The sequence below is a fragment of the Tinamus guttatus genome, unplaced genomic scaffold (assembly GCF_059628265.1).
Source record: "Tinamus guttatus ecotype Peru unplaced genomic scaffold, ASM5962826v1 Tinamus_guttatus_pri_ptg000470l, whole genome shotgun sequence".
NCBI classification, from domain to species: Eukaryota; Metazoa; Chordata; class Aves; order Tinamiformes; family Tinamidae; genus Tinamus; species Tinamus guttatus.
Window position 1 is genome coordinate 1,814,554 of NW_028289004.1, and position 16,554 is coordinate 1,831,107.

The window sequence follows — 16,554 nt, forward strand, 5'->3', positions numbered from 1 at the left end:
TATACTTTTATTCTACACATTTTAAACTTGAAACAGAATCTGACTTTTAACACAGCACACAAGAAACAAGGTCAGGTGCTCAAAGTCTTCCCCATGGGAGGGAGACTTTTCATTCCAGTTATTTGTGCCTTTTTTTGTTGTTAAGTGTTTTTTGTTGTTCTAAGGAAGGAAGGGTCAAAAGTAATAATCAGCAGGCAGTGCAGATTACTGAAGAATATAACAGCGAAAAAAAGTACGTAAGATGATCTATAACTTACAAAACATTACTAATAACAACTTTTCATAGATTCTTGGAATTTAGCATTTTTGTATCTTCACTAATCATGCTTAAGCCAGTAGAGCATGATGACAAGGCATCAGCAGGAGTGACTTAGCAGAACTGAATCCAGGTATGAGAACAAAAGAACAAAAATGGTATGCATGATATGCTCTTTACCTATGTAAAGATGTGAAGCTACTTGCTGGACCAGCTGTAGTTTCTGGCTAGCTTTAATTACTAGCAAAAGTACTAGTTCCTGCATCACAGTTACAAGAGCCAGAAGACAGAAGTAAACAAAATGGAGACAGAAGTAAACAAAACACTGGTAATCAGCACAAGAATGAAAAAGGTAGCAACATGAAAGGCTTTAGATAGCTTCCTCTAAGTAATTTTCACTTAGGTTTTCATATTAGGTCAAGTTTCAGCCAGATGTTGCTTTGTTTTTTTATGTTTTATTCCTGCTGTACCTAGATCATGAGACACATCAAATGTAAAATGTTGACAACAAGTTGTGAAGCCAGATATAAACAGTATATTAATGGTAATAAAATTAAACCATTGAATGATTTCTCTTTTAAGAGCAGGACTTGGAACCACACAGCATCTTAGACTCCTCAGAAACAGGCATACCCCACAATAGCTCTTGCTTTCCACCAAAGCCGCCACTGGATTTAAATCAAAGCTATGCAACTCCCTCTCCAGTCCATCAATTTCACTTTTGATCAAATAGAATATAATTTTAGCAAATAAACACACGCACATACCCTACAAAAAAAGCTAATAGCTATAAGCTGAAGCTGCAGACTCAAAATAAGGCATATACAAAGTGATGACACTAGTCAAAATAAATTAACAGATGTTTCAGTTGACTGAAATGTAGCTAACAGTAGCAAATCAAAAAAAAAAGATATTCCAGTTCAATCAAAAATATTGCAGATAAGCACTTTAGTCTACATGACAGAGACCAAAACAAATTGTTTCTTCACCCTGTGACACAGACCACAGAGCCTTGCTTCTGCAAGGAAGAATCTAAAATGTTTATATAATGCAGGCTTGCAATCTCCAAATTTTCATGCCAGTCTCTTCTGCTTAAGAACACCTATTATTGATACATTTATTAAAATAACATGGTAAAGGCACCTCCACTCAGCATTTTTGTCCACAGCTTTAGCTAAGAGAAACTGTTGGGTGGCTACATCAGCCACCCAACATCATCATACAGACTTCATCATCCCATATGCAAACTGCAGTCTATGAATGTGTGATACAACCATATGAAACCTGATATATTGTGCTTAAAATGTGGAGTAGTGTAAGTTTCATTTAATATGTAAATTGGTAAGGCCTGCTTACTGGCAAGTAAGCCAGCACATACTGACAAAAAAAAAAAAAGTAAACATTGAAGGTTGCTTTCACATCCGATGAAAAGCCACAGGCATCACCAAAAGAAACCTTAACTTACTGGCATTTTCGCTTTACAAAGTTTTGTAAACTGCAGATTTGACAGTAAGATAAGGAACCTATATAGACTGACAACTAGTTTTATTGTCCATCAACTTCTCTATAGCAGCTCCCCCGATTCAAGATGCCTGGGTTGAGATTGCCTCTGAACTTAATTTCACAGCCATTCCCCACCTTCATTCTTCCCCCTGAAGAAAACTATTCAATTTGGCAAGAGTTTCCCTCTTAAAATTGTCAGAGGGGAAGAACTTAAAGTGTGGACTTCTACAATTAATAGATGGTAAGAATTAATGTATATATGGGGAAGGAAGAAAAGATTATTAGACACCTCACTTTTGTGTTTTTGTGTTTATTTGCAAGTTCTGGTTCAGAAAGGTTGCCCTGCTTCTATATGTATTTTAAAAAGCGCAGTGTACTGGCTTGCAGCTCTCCTTACTAGCCAGAACTGAACCACGGCACAAGTTCAACATCTACATTAAGAGTATAGCATTGGCCTTCAGCTATGCCATTACCCTGAAAGCTTTCATATGTGTCAGCAGTTAGCATATTATCTGAGCTGGGGAAGCATCTTAAATAACCAGCTAAACTGATACCTACAGCTGTCACCTCCAAGTAACTCCATACCGACAGCTACAGAGTTTTGCTACCTCTGAGCTGATAAGCAGAAAATCTCATCTCCAATTTAGGCAAATTAGCATCACAAAAGCATAAAGGCAATCCACATCAGAGAGAAACATTTAAGAAACTACTGCGCTTCAGTCAACTTGCTTTGGAACCCACTCAAGAACAGCAGTGACACATTTGAGACTTTTCAGTGAGACGTCCAGGAAGAGAACCTAAAACTTTGTATCTTGATTTTGCATAATCCCCACAATTTATGGAGAAAGGGAAAAGAATCTTTCAGGCTAGTGAAGAATTATGTATATATTCTATTTTTAAACAGGTCAAGAAGGAAAAGAAAAAGTGACTAATGTTGACAACAAAATAGCACAGACAGACATTGCCAAGAAATCTGTCTGGTAACTATGGCAGTACAGAGAAACAGAGGTGATAGCTTTTCCGCTTCTACTTTGATACGTGAAGTGTAACAGTAGTTGTCACTCAAAGAAACATATTTCATGCAGTAAGAGCACATGCGTGTACGGAGGAATCTGGGTGGAACTTAACCACAAGAGAATCAGTTGTTGTGACATGACCACGGCTGAAATCTTAACTGTTAATGAGGTGCACTCTGGGACTTACAGATATAAAGTATTCTCATCTACGCACCAATGAGACTAGCAGAAACCAAGAGATGTGCTTCACTCACTGGCAGTAGGAGAAACGTTTGGTAGGACTACCTATTTTTGAAGTTTGTAAGGTAAGAAAAAAGGAACTCAACCCCCTCCCTGTTCAGAAATGTGATCCAGTCACATCTTGGTATCAAGACTTCTCACTCCCCCATATCAATTCTATTTTCTGCTATGTTCAGCTTTGTGTTAGTAGAAAAGCCTGCATTATACTGAAAACACTATGGAAAGCATCTAAGTTCTTCTGCATCTCAAAGCAGACAGGAGTCGCTGACAAAGTGCTCCTTGGAACTATCAGGATCCTACACTACATTTTGTAATGTAACCGAAGCAACAGAAGAGACAACCTGCCTGCAAGTTAAATGACATTAATGTACCACTACATAGTACTGCACATTTTTATTAAGCCCACCATATACTCACAGTTTGTGGGTTGATATCATCTTCTCCCATTGGTTCATCCACAATTTGCTGTCCATTCTGTAGAAAACATCAGACACACATCAAGTTACTAGAAACACTGAAACCAACAACACAAATGTCTTGCAGATATGCTTTTACAGCATGCTTTTTTACAGAATCAGGAGCTCTTTTTCTGCGTATGCTAAAAATTATAAAAGAAGAAGGCAAACACAGAAAACAGGTACATTGCTGACACCACATGACACTCACACTGATTCTCGTGCATTATCAAACTGGACCAAATCACAGCAAGAGATATTCAACGCACTGGGGCTTTTGAAGCCCCACTACTGAACAGCTAGACATTGTTTCCCACTATATAATCACTACAAAAAAAGGCCAGCCTGACAAAGTTTGACAGCAAAATGCCACAACAGAGAACACAAAAATGGGTTCTTTTCAAGACCAACATCTTATATAGCAATAACCAGACTTTTCTCTGCAATGACTACTTCAGGAGCACAAGTAGCCACAGCATGTCGTCATAAAACCATGGGTCCAGCACTTAGAGCTCCTGGCTATTCTTTGAAAAATAATTACCCAAAGTATTTTCTTAAGAACCATTCTAAAAAGGCCATAAAGGAACAGGCTTCCAAATGTGACGCTTCAGCACAGTGGTTAAAAACAAATAGAACAAACAAACAAACACACACAAACCTCAATTCCTTATTGGTCAACAAATGCTCTCTCTTTTGCTTGTCAGTTGTACTTGGAGAATCTCTAGAAGGCATTTTTCCCAGAAAAACTCAGAATGACGTCACTTGTGCAACTTACTAGAACTCATTTGTTGTGAAAAAAAGCATTGGCGATACTGCTCATTTCCTGAAGTATGGTAAGGGATACCAGCTGGAGGTTAATTCTTAATTTACTTCTACATTCACTTGCCATGAGAAACAAATGAAAAAGACTATCAAAAGCAATTACCATGTGTTCCTGTACCACTGAGGGGCAGAGTATTAGGTCATTTGTGTATAATTTCCATGGAGAACACAAGGGCTAATGAATCTATTTTTGAAGAACTGAATTGCTTAAAATTTAAAAGTTCAATGCATATATGAATGGATATTTTCTGGATGTTAAAAAAAAAAAAAGATAAAAAAAGCTGGTAAGTAGGGTTCAGAAATTATTGATAAATGGGGCAGATTTCAGCATTATTCCATAATTGCCTACCCATGGTTGAGTTTGTCAGCAGACTTATTGCAGGGAACATTCATATTTTTTTTTGTAAGGATTAATACAGTCTTCTAGTTTGTAAGGGTCTGGATACACTTTCATACAAAACAGTAGATATAATGGTACTTATAAATTCCAATATTTCAAATATGCCAAAAACATACTAAATGCTTAGTCTCACATGATTACCTCCTCCAAGCTCTCACATGATTATCTACTCCAAGCTTTGTACACTGTATCTTTGGCTGAATGATGTAGCTAGACAAAGCTAGGTTACCAAAGGAAAAAAGGATCATCTAAATTCTAAATATGACACAGGCTTAAAAAAAAAAAAAAAAAAAAAAAACCTGCTGATTTTGTCTCCTCTGCAGTGTTCGTATCTCTCATACTAATTGGCTGGAAACAGATACTGGAGACTAGAAATCACACTTCTGTGAGAAAAGACTAGTACTAATCTGTAATAGGTAGTGCTGGTTCCTTACATCGGCCAATATTTTTTTTACACATTATCCCACTAAAGTGTGCTCATTATTATACCTTCCCCCAACTGTAGAAACAAGGGTTATTTGATAAGACAATATTCCAAAAAGCCTAAACTTCCTATTTAATTTACTGAGATCTACACTTTAGCATCTATAATTTATAAAGCACAGACAGTGGCTATTCAATTATTCTTAAAAATAAACTGAAAGTTAAACTAATAGTCAAAAGAACATAAAACTACCAGAAATTAATGTTTTAATAAGCTCATTTACAGAGTACCATAAAGTAACAAACTTTCCCTTTTCTTAAACAATTAAATTAACACTTATATTTTAGCTACACATCTCTCTACCCTGTCCAGGCCACAAGACAGCTTACAAAGTAACTTGTGAATGGGGGGGGGGGGGGGGGGGGAGGAGGAAGGGGAAGGGAAGAGGAGGAAACATGATAAAAAGGACAAGCGACTTAAACCTTAAAGGAGGAGCCTACAGTGTCCTAACAACTAGTGATGGCTAAACTGTGAGGCCTAGAACAGGGCATGTTGTGTCTCAAAGCCACACATCCACATGTAATTGCCAGAAACAGTGTTTCTTGCACAAGTACCATCCCAATGGATAATAAGGTACATTAACTGCAAACGAAGCAAGAATTCACTAAACAGAAAGATTGAAAAGTTCTTCCATTTACTATCAAGGCAACCGAAACACAGCTGAAAGTGGCAGACACTGTCAGAAGCTTGAGAAAAACCCTCTCTTCAAAGACAAGATAGAGATGAACATCTTAAATAGAAGCTCTAATCCTTAACCTCACCAACACTCTCAGTATTTTCTTAGCCTACCAGAAAAAAAACGTAACAAGCTTTTGCATCACAAATGAGGGGTCCTGTAAAACATGGTTCTCCTATTTAATCTTGCATCATTGGTTGTGCTTTTTCCCCTGCTGAATGAAAGAAATTTCAAACACAAGTACTAGGAGTAAGAACAAACTCAAGAAGTCAGCACATTGGCCACACAGTCGCATCTGAGCCAGATCACCGGATTAGCAAGATCTGTGTAAATAGGTCTACTCAAGCAATAATTATGCTAAAGAAGTCCCTGGATGGTAGAACCAGTTTTGCTCGGAACTGCCTGAGCCATGTAGGGTAAAGAACAGTATGTATGTATAATTTATGGCTTGCTAGTTTAAATGGAAAGCAGCTGTGCACTCAGATGTTCTGCAAAGTGCATCACATGGCTTTTGAGTTAAGGATCTAAGGGCCAGAGGCTCCCACTGGAAGAGGCCACTTGACAGCACAATGGAGGAAAGGTGGTCAGTGACACCCTTAAGAAGAAAGCTCATGAAAAAATCAGTTCGCTCTTGGTGGGTATAGCCTTGCTCTAGCCAGTACCACAGACTTCTCTCAGTGACACAGTAGAGTGGGACTAGATGTGATGAATGAAGAAAAAGCTGGATGCATCTTTTACAGGTACAGATTGGCCTAATTCAAAAGACAGACTCCAGCACTCTAATAATCCCCGACTGCATTCCTCTTCAGCGGTGGGATGCTAAGTAAATAGATTGGACCAAACGTTATTTCCAGTATTCCATGTCCAAAAGCAGTGGGCACCAAGAACTGAGACAACAGCAAAACTGCTGTAAAAGATATAATATAAAAATTGGTTCCACAGCAGAAAAAAAGTGTCTGCTTATCCCCTACACACATCAGCAATCAGTTTGTGCCATGACAGAAAGGTGAGCAGCCCTTATAAAAAGCTACAAAACCTTCCTCCAGCCCACCTGAATACCGCTTCCTATCCTCATTTCCAATAGAAGTGATCATGTTATATGCTCCAGAAATCGCACCCTGCTGCCACTTTTTGCTAAATTGGTACAAACAAATACTCAGAGTTAAGTTTCTGATGTTTTCCTGAAGGCATGTGAAAAGAAAAAAGAAAGACATCCTACAAGCTCCCTGTTTCAGCATAAAACAAACACCAGAAAATCCACACCAGGCAGCTGGTTTACGCATGCCTCCCCATATGAGCTTATATAACCTCTGACACAACAGTCACTCCACTGCAAAACAGGAAATCAGGCTTCAATATTTCTAGAACTCAGAAACTACAGGTTCAATCCCACTGAACTTCTAGGATCTCATTCAGTTGCATGATTTCCCTAGTGAAATTAAAATGCAGTTTAGGGTTCTTGTGTATATCTTTTAATTCAGATCATTTTATTTTTTAATGCAATCTTGTAAATAACTGTATTGCAAGGAACCAAACCTAGTCAGTGATGGGATAAGTTTGGGAATTGATTTTACAAAGTTCTTTTCAATGAAGAAAAATTGATATATATCCCATTAAACCCTCTGTACCATAGAATACATCAAGAAATGTAGCCCACACACCACCCACAGTCAATTAATCACTTTTTGGAAGAAGAAAAACATCCTGCATTCTATGCACTACAACTTTTTTTTTTTTTTTTTTTTTTTTTGGACATAAAGCTCCAACAGATTCATCATGGAAGCCTGGTGAGACTGTACTATTCTGGGCACTTGCAGAATAAACCTAGCATTTACCTCACCTATTCATCTGACTGGCACTGGGCCTGCTTATGTATAGCCTTGTACGCAAAATATCTCATATAACATCTGTCACGGCAACTTGAAGTTATCACCTTGTTGCAGATTATCTTACTCTAATAAAGTTAGGTACTCCTTATCCCAATGACATTCTCCTACAGGCACTTACACTGTATTCACTGAAATATTAAATGCAGCACACAGCGCTTGTAAAATTAAAGGGAATAGGAAAAAGTATTACAGAAAACTTTTTCCTACTGCCTTTAATTTTACAAGTACTGCTAGAGACAGCATATACAATTGAAGCTTTTAGTTTACTATCTACACTCTCTTCACAAATCAAAAGTTTTTATAATTTTGACTTACCTTGCTAAACTTTATTTCTCCAGTTTTTACAGCTAGAGTTTCTTTTGCTGAAGGACATCAGTTTGGCCCCTAAACCTCATAAATATTAGATACCAATGCATATCTTTTCCCTTCCTCCCCCCAAACATCTCTGTTTTGTGTTTAGACTATTGCTAGACTATTTTGAGATGTTTAAGTAGCCCCTGTGCCAAATATTTCAACTTCTTCACCCGACTATGTTTGTCAGTTAAATTCCCTCACAAAAATGAAAAAGGTTACAGCTTTTGCTTCCACTAAGAAACCTTAGCTTTTTCTAGTGACTAAAAACAGTCTTGAGCCTGTAGGCTAGTAACAAGTTTGTCAAATTTGTATTCTGTGAGCACAATATTAAGTTTCCTGTATAATTGGTGCTGTTTAAAAGAATTGAAAATTAAGATATAATAAAATGTTATGTTCTTAGACTTTATAACTGGACAAAGCAAGAATTATGAACTGTACATCAATGCAGAGCGATGTGTTTGGGTATGCAAATAAGCAGACAAGATAAAAGGTCTGAATCATCCTATTTAAACATCAGTACCTAAAAATTATAATATGCCAATGGTAAGTCTAAAATAGTGATTTCACTATGCATTGGGATTATAATTAGATTTACTCAGAAAACTTATTTAAAAGTTTCTCCTTGCTCATTCCTCATTTTCAACTGCCAAACTTTCAGACTCATACAGTGACTTTTAACATATAGTTACAATACTTAATGTAAAGTTCCTAAAAGAAAAATCTGAACAAGGAGCTTAGTATTCAAAAAATAATTATTTCAAACTATACAAGAACTTTAAGTATTATTTATTATTTAGCCAATAAAACACTAATCATAGGAAGATCTGAGCACTTTCTGGCGTTTTCAAGGGGATCTAAACTAGCAGATAATCTTCCAAATCCATGCAGTGCTACAGCTGAGTAAAGCTCTACCGATGCTGTTGACTTGTTTCAAAACAGCACTGAATACAGTATTCCCAGACATGTTTTCACAGTAAATTTGCTGAAACATAAGGCACCGTGTGAAACTATATTCAGTAAAAGCCATTCCTACTATACACAAACTTGCTATTATAAGTAGCAATGAAGTATTCAGAAAAAAAAAAAAAAAGGAAGAAAAAAAAGAAATCATGTATCCATAAGAAAACAAGCAAAACAGTTGAGAGTAGCCTGAAGGGACCTTTAGAGGTCACGCAGTGTATCTCAGTGTACCAAGGCAGGATCAGCTATTCCTGCAATGTCAATGACAAGACATCATGCCCAACCTCTTCTTAAATCTCCAATAATGGAATTTTCACAACCTATCGAGTGCTAAACCAAAATATAAGGTTATAATAGGATCCAAATAAATGACTTAAGCCCTAACTCCCAAAGTATGAAGCCACGCACATCCAAACCACTTACGTATATAGTAAGCTTATCAGGTAAGGATTTAGGTAAGTAGCAGAAGTGAACTAACATCACCTTAGATTTCTTTAACTGTTACCTCTCGGCATTGTATATTGAATAGATTTTGAACATACCATGTGAAAAATAGTATAAAGGAATATAAAAAGCCCTAAATTTCAAAAAAAAAAGTTTTTATTTTTATGAAGAGTTTTTATTTTTATGAAGTAGAAAATGACTACAAGTATTTCCTTATATAATATAGTTACTAAAAATTGCGTCAATCACATGTAACTCATTATAAATTTTTAACTAAGGTCACCAATTTCTTTCTGTGCTGTGTTAAAAAAAACAGGACATTGACGCTTCTGCTTTATGTACACAACCAACCTCAGACATAAGGCATTGATATGCAGATTATTTAGGTACAAAGCCAAGGTCCCTCCAGTTAGGAAATATTTGGCCAGCTTTTAACTGTGGCCTTTCCCAAGACCTACCTACGTTGCACTATCACCACCTTCTTACATAAAATGACTAAGAGCGCAGTTTAACAGTACAGCTGAGCTGCTGCTCCAGAGCTTGTCCCCTCTGCCACTGTGCCTGCCTGGCAGTGGCATTTGTCCAACCCTGTGGTAAGAAAGGCCAGGAAGAGGCTGGGGGAAATACCCCTCTCCCGCAGAACACATCTGCCTCCTTCAGCCAGTTTCATTCTCTGAATTAATTCAGCTTGAAGTCAGACATGTACCATGGCAGTACCCGAGATGCCGGATATACAGTATCATAAAAATCTTTGTCCAGGCCAATAACTCTCTGTAGCTAAAACAAGCTCCAAACAACATATGTTCACTCACTCATAAAAGAAAAAGAGAAGGAAAATTTTCATTTAGCTTCCTGCCTACACTGTTGGCAAATTATTACACTCAACGCAATTGCCCAGGAACCTTAGTGAAAAAGAAAACTCACATCTCCTATTCTGTCCCTCCTCTCCAAGAAGGAAGAATAAACATTATGCAGAAACAGCTTTAATATATCTAGGCTCTTGAAGAACACAGCAGGATAGAGGAAATTCCCTCTCTTCTTGCACACATTACCCTACCAGGGACTCTATAACACCTTGTGTCAACAAATCCGTTGGCAAGACAGTGTTTTCCCAGGAAAGCAGGTGCACCTGATACCTCCTGCAAGCCCAGGGCGCCGTGAGTCCAGGTGCAAGGCTCTGTGAGCAGCAAGGCTGCAAAGGCTGCACGCTGCGATTCCTTACAGAGCAGGCAAGGATTCACGATAAAAGACCCAAGCATGTTTGGGAAAAATTAGAAAGGAAAAAAGTGAGAGATTTTTCTCTTTTTTTTTTTTAAAAAAGGTTGTAGTTCAAGACTGAAGTCAACTTAATCATTACCCATTTATAGGCTTTTTGTCATTTGGCTATTTTCATGAATTCTGGTAAGAAGAGACACTAAACTGCAGAGTAGTTTTACCTAATTTCCTTAAACTCAGTATTTCCCAAGCTGGCTACAAAACAGTTGTTAATTGCTGGAAGACAGGAGGTGGAAGATACTTCATTAAATGAAAAATACAAAAACAAAACAAAAACCCCTTACTATGCAGGTCTAAGTTCTAGTAATAACTTACTTTGGCAACCGTGCTATGCAACAAATAATACTCATCATGTTCTAATTAAATCAAGAAACCAATAACGTTTGAGCCTCCAAGAAGATGTAGTCCAGCTTTAAGAATTAACTGAAAACTGCAAGAAGACTTTACCTTTCAAAGCTATGTTTTGCTGGACATTTAAAATAATTTTTCTTTACATATTCTGTGTATGCTTAAATAGGAATCATTCTAACAAATTCATGTGCAATTTTAAATGTTAATAGAATTGGAATCTTATTTATTTTAGAAAACAGACGTAGCCAAAAACATTTTTTTTTTTTTTAAAGACAACACATGCCACATTTTACACCATCTGATTCACTGATTCACGCAAATTCTGAGAGGCACATTTCCTCCAGAAAGGGTAAGCAGTGATATAAACGTACCATGGGGGACTCCTCACTTCAAAAGGAGCATGTGGCAGCCGTCACTGATAAGAATGGGCTAGCAGCAACTGTGTGGTTCAGCCACTGGAGTTGGTCCCTGGAATTCGGGGCCGATCACCTCGCTCTAGAACAGGCCCCATGGGCCGCGTTGAGCAAAGTCACCGCGCGGCTCAGTCTCCTTTTCCCCATCTGTTAAACAGAAATCCTCCCTCCCCCATTTTCCAGGGGGAGAAGCACTTAAATTCCAACTCAGACAATAAGGAGGCAAGAGGGAGCAAAATATTACGTACACAAGCATGACAGTACGACGCCTGCAATAATCCACAGCTTCAGTTCTCCTGACCTTAAAAATTTCCCTGGAGAGATTCTAGCTTCTCCAGCTTTGCCAGTTAAATTACCCAACCTGGCACAGCCATTAAGACAGAAGAAAAACCCTGCAAAGTTTAAGCAGGTCTTCAGGTAAGAACAAAAAGTTTCACAGCGGGAATATTGTTGTGAATTATATTTGAAAGACAAAACACTGGCTCAAATAACTTCCTAGAGCAGACAACTTTGCCCATTGCCAAGGTAAGTTAAGCAATAAAGCTAGTATTCTTTGGTGTGTAGAAATAATTAAATATGCACCTTAGGTCACAGTGAAAAACTGCTCATTTCTAATGAAAGGAGAGCTACGGTTGGTATAATGGATCACAATCAATACAGAAAAGACAATCATTCCTTTAAGCATTTCGATCTGCTTATATCTAGTTTCTGCTACACGCCCAGTTGTGAGAAATATCATGTAAGTTATAATGAACAAAAAATATGCTTAGAATTGCCAATATCCCAAAGAAACTAATGGAATAATTCAGGATGACAAACTGAACATCTCACACGAGTAAAAATTAGGAAACACAAAGCACCAGGCATCACACAAAACACCCAGCAGAGCAACACTCCCTGTGCCCTCCCTGTCAGGAGCAAGAAACTAACACCAGGTCATATTTATTAGGACTATGCTAACTGAAAAACATCACAAGTAAATTTGTACCCACAAGGATCTGAAAAGCTGTGCCAAAAAAAAAAAAAATCCAAACATCTTTCATGCACATGGTATGTTTCTGAGGGCAGTATTCACATAGATGCAACATCTGGTTTACTGATGGAATCAGAAAAATCCCCAAGCCTTTTTAGCACACCTTAAAAAAAAAAAAAAAAAAAAAAAAAACCTACTGGTATACTTAGTATAGATAAGAACTAAATTGCTGAACTCCGCTATTAACAGTTTAGCAAAATTTCCCTTGACGTTCCTGGAAAAAAAAAAACCTCAGATACAGTGTATGACAACAGAGATGCATCAGAAGAGATAGGCGAGCGCTGCAAGAACAGGGACAAAAATTCTTAGCATAATGTAGAGATAATTAAAGGCCTTCCTAACCAAGATATGCTACTCCATTTATATCATACTACTTTAATTTTCTGATTATTTTCCTAGTCTGACTATGTAAGAAATTACTGTAAATATAACCTTTGTTTCTGTAGACACACAGGAACACTGATTACATTGTCTACTATAGAATGCAAAGAGGTAATCTTAACTTGACTTTTATAGTTTAGGATGGCAAGAAATGGAATAAATTTCAGATTCCACTCCAGCAGCATACATCAACTTAAAGAATGTCACACTGACCTCAGAACTGAATTACAAGGCAAAAATTACATTATAGCAGATTCTTTTAGGTATGTGCATGACTTTCTTATTTGTTCTGCCTGTTGAATGTTAGCACCACCCATTTTCTTATGCAAGATTCAAGTTCTTCTGGATACAGGATATAAAATAAGAAATTGAGGAAGGAAACTCCCACCATATATTTAGGCACCTAAACAGGCAACCACAAATACACTACCTAGAGCAGCAGACAAAAACATGAACTTTCTTCACAGTCGACCAAAAACATCTGAATTAAAACTCTCAAAGAGAAATGGCAAAAAAAGCTTCCCAAAACATCTAGCAAATGAGATCTCTTTACAATAGTCAACTCTTTCAACGTATTGGTGTCTACAGTTTGGCTCTCATAACTATTCATTCTCCTCTAGTTAACATTAATATACATTGCTGGGAGTACAAATCAAAGGATCAGGCTAGCTATTCAGGCATCCAAATCATCAATGTTTAATTTGCTTGAAAGCACTTGTCTCTGAATAGCGGGCACACTCTCACCATGAGAAACAGATCCATGCTTTGTTGTACGTCTTGAGTCAGACAGATGCTGCATCAATAAAATTGATTCCGCAATTCCAAGGGCTTCAAAGGTGCCGTAGTGATTTTAGACAGGAAGTTAAAAATATATATGTAAGTACCTACACGCTTTAATACATGACCTTTAAAATAATTTGTCCAATATGGTTACATACTGAAAAAGCCATCAGAGATGCCATGAAGAACAGCAACATATTTCTGTAAAGCCAGAGGTCCTGCAACTTACCTCTGAAAGCTATAAATGAGCATTACGAGTGGAAAAAAAAAAAAAAAGTAATTTTTAAGAAAGCCCATATCTGTGGATCTGTCCTGTAAAGTCTCACTAAGCTACAGCAGTTGTTCACTGTGAGTAATTCTGTCTTTCAGCAGTGCTACTTAAAGGTATTTTACTACGCCAATGAAATTTGCCCAGATATCACAATTAAAGACCCCCCTCAATGGTACCAATACAAAACTGAGTACAGGACTTCACAATCCTTAAAGAATTAAGCCACTTAATACCCCCCCCAAAAAATCCAATATGAAAACTCACAGAATTAAAATAAAAGGGAAGAAAAAGGATTTAATATAAATTTTAAAGCCCTTAATTCCATGATTCCAGGCGGATAACACAGCATTACAAAAAATAAATTGCATCAGCAAATCTGACATGTTAGTGGAAACTCCTTCCCTGTTATTACTGCGAAAGGCATTAATACTATCAAACTATGCTTGAAAGCAGAGTGAGGTTTCAGGTGGATGCAAAAATATCTTTGACCAAGGATGTGCTTTCAGGATAGGGTCTGTAATTAGGACACTGTGTACGCTACAGATATATAACTACATTTTCAATTTGCATGAATTGTTCATTTAGGTCATTTGCTTATTTGACTTAAACATATCCATTTTCACAAAAAAACATTTTCTTCTTAAAAACTCATTTAAGGTAAACAGTCTTATAAGTCTACCTTTTTATTTTGAGATACATCAGAAAAGCTTTTGCAGGTGCAGTTTAGTCTTTTCAGGTACTGGGTGTTTATTCTAGACCAGAGCCTTACATTGTAAACCTGTCAGTTCAGTTGCTGTTTCATGCTTTGCTAGTGTTCCCAGTGATTTTTTTAGGTGCCTTATGATACACTGCTACAGACTCGAGTCACTGTAAATGTTCGACTCCCTGCTTTCCCTTCCCCTCTTTAGCGAGAAGTAGAATACACTTGTTTCAAGAAATTTATGATAGCAGTTTAAAAACAAATCACAGCACCAAAGCAGACTAAAATAAGGAGCTAAAAGGAGCAGTATAATTAACCATGCACATAGGTACTTTCCAAAGAACCTATTGTTACTACCTTTCTAGTACACCCTAGTGTTATTCAAGACGCATGCAATACATGCAGTGAGCAAGGAAGACTGAGGTCACCGCTAAGATACAGTGTCTAAAGGGCCTTGCAGGAAAAACCTCCCTTGCTGCCTCCCTTCCCCGAGCATCACACTACTACGCCAGTTATTCTTCATTAAAAAAGTTAAACTAAGATCGCCACTTCAGCAGTATGCAAGGGAAATCCCAGCAAAAGGCAAGCGCTGACGATGGGTGGACGACTGTCTTGGATTGGAGCTGCAGGCTCTCCTGACCTCCAGCCACTTTAAGCAGAGGGAAGATGAACACCAAAAGGACACGAATACTTCGACACTGCGGAAACTTCCCACCTTGCTTCATCGCTCCCTGCTCGTGATGGAAATATGCCCTTAACCTTGAGCCTATTGGTTGTGACCAGCCCCAACCCGCACCGCTGGCCACGGGGCAGCCTGGCTGCAGGAGGCCCAGGATGAGCAGCCAGGGAACACCCTGCCTTTCCCTTTGGGGGGCGGCCAGGGGCCCCCTGCACCCAGGGCGGCGGGAGCCCGGACAGGGGCTGCGGGGAGGGACCCAGGGCAGCCCCAGACCTCGCGCTGCCAAAGCCCCGCAGGAGCTCGCGCGCGTCCTGCCCTGCAGCAAGCCAGCTCCCCGCTAGCGCATAAATAAGCAAACAAATAAATAGATAAAGCAAGCGCGGCAGGAAGCCGCGCCGCCTCCCGCGGTGCCCCCGCCGGAGCGCGGCCGAGCCCCAGGGCGCTCGCAGCGCCCGTGCGGTTTCCCCGGCGCTTGCGAAACCGCCGGGACGCGGCCCCGTCCTGCCGAGGCCGCGCGGGGGGGACGGGGCACGGGACGCGGCGCGGCGGCCTCGGGGCGAGGCCGCGGCCCCCGGTCCCCCCTTCCGCGCTCCCCGTCCCGCTCCGGCCGCTCACGGGGCGCGTGCGGAGGCGGCGAGGCCGCCCCGGGCGAGGGGCAGAAGCCGCTCCCGGCGCCGGCACAAAAAGCCTCGGTAAATTCTCCCGTCCCCCCCGGCACCCGCCACCCGCCGCGGAAGGAAACTTTCCCCGTGCGCGCCCGTTCCTCCCCGCGCTCCGCGCGGCGGCACCGCGGGGCCCCCGTCCCGTCCCGTCCCGCACCTCGGCGCCGCTCTCGGCCGCGCTCTCCACGGCCATCTTCTGCCACGGGTCGGCCAGCTGCGCCAGGGGCATCTTCCCCGGCGCCGGCGGCCCCCGCGGCGGCGCGGCCAGGCACGGAGCGAGGGAGGCAGCGAGCCCGGCGGTGGCGGCGGCGACTGCGGGCACGAGCGCGCGCGCTCCCGGGGCTGCCGCTGCCGCCGCCGCTGGCGCCGCCGCCGCCCCTCCCCCTGCCGCCCCGCCGCCGGGGCGGCGCCTCGCGCGCGCCCGCCCCCCGCTCACAACATGGCGCCCGCGACGTACCTGCGCGCGCCCCCCCGAGCCCGCGCGCATGCGCCGCCCAGGGGGCGGGGCCG

The 16,554-nt window shown here is 40.3% G+C and overlaps 1 protein-coding gene across 2 annotated transcripts in view; it reads right to left on the reverse strand.

Moving 5' to 3' along the window:
• RPS6KA3 (ribosomal protein S6 kinase A3) overlaps positions 1-16,304 on the reverse strand; it is a 69,070-nt gene extending 52,766 nt beyond the window's left edge. For both annotated transcript variants that reach the window (XM_088532744.1, XM_088532743.1), the window contains exons 1-2: positions 16,202-16,304; positions 3,433-3,489 (exon numbers count right to left, since the gene is read on the reverse strand). In XM_088532744.1, the coding sequence (XP_088388870.1) occupies positions 3,433-3,489; positions 16,202-16,273 (129 nt within the window). In that variant the 5' untranslated portion in view covers positions 16,274-16,304. The remainder of the gene's footprint in view (positions 1-3,432; positions 3,490-16,201) is intronic.
• Positions 16,305-16,554: the final 250 nt, after the last annotated feature.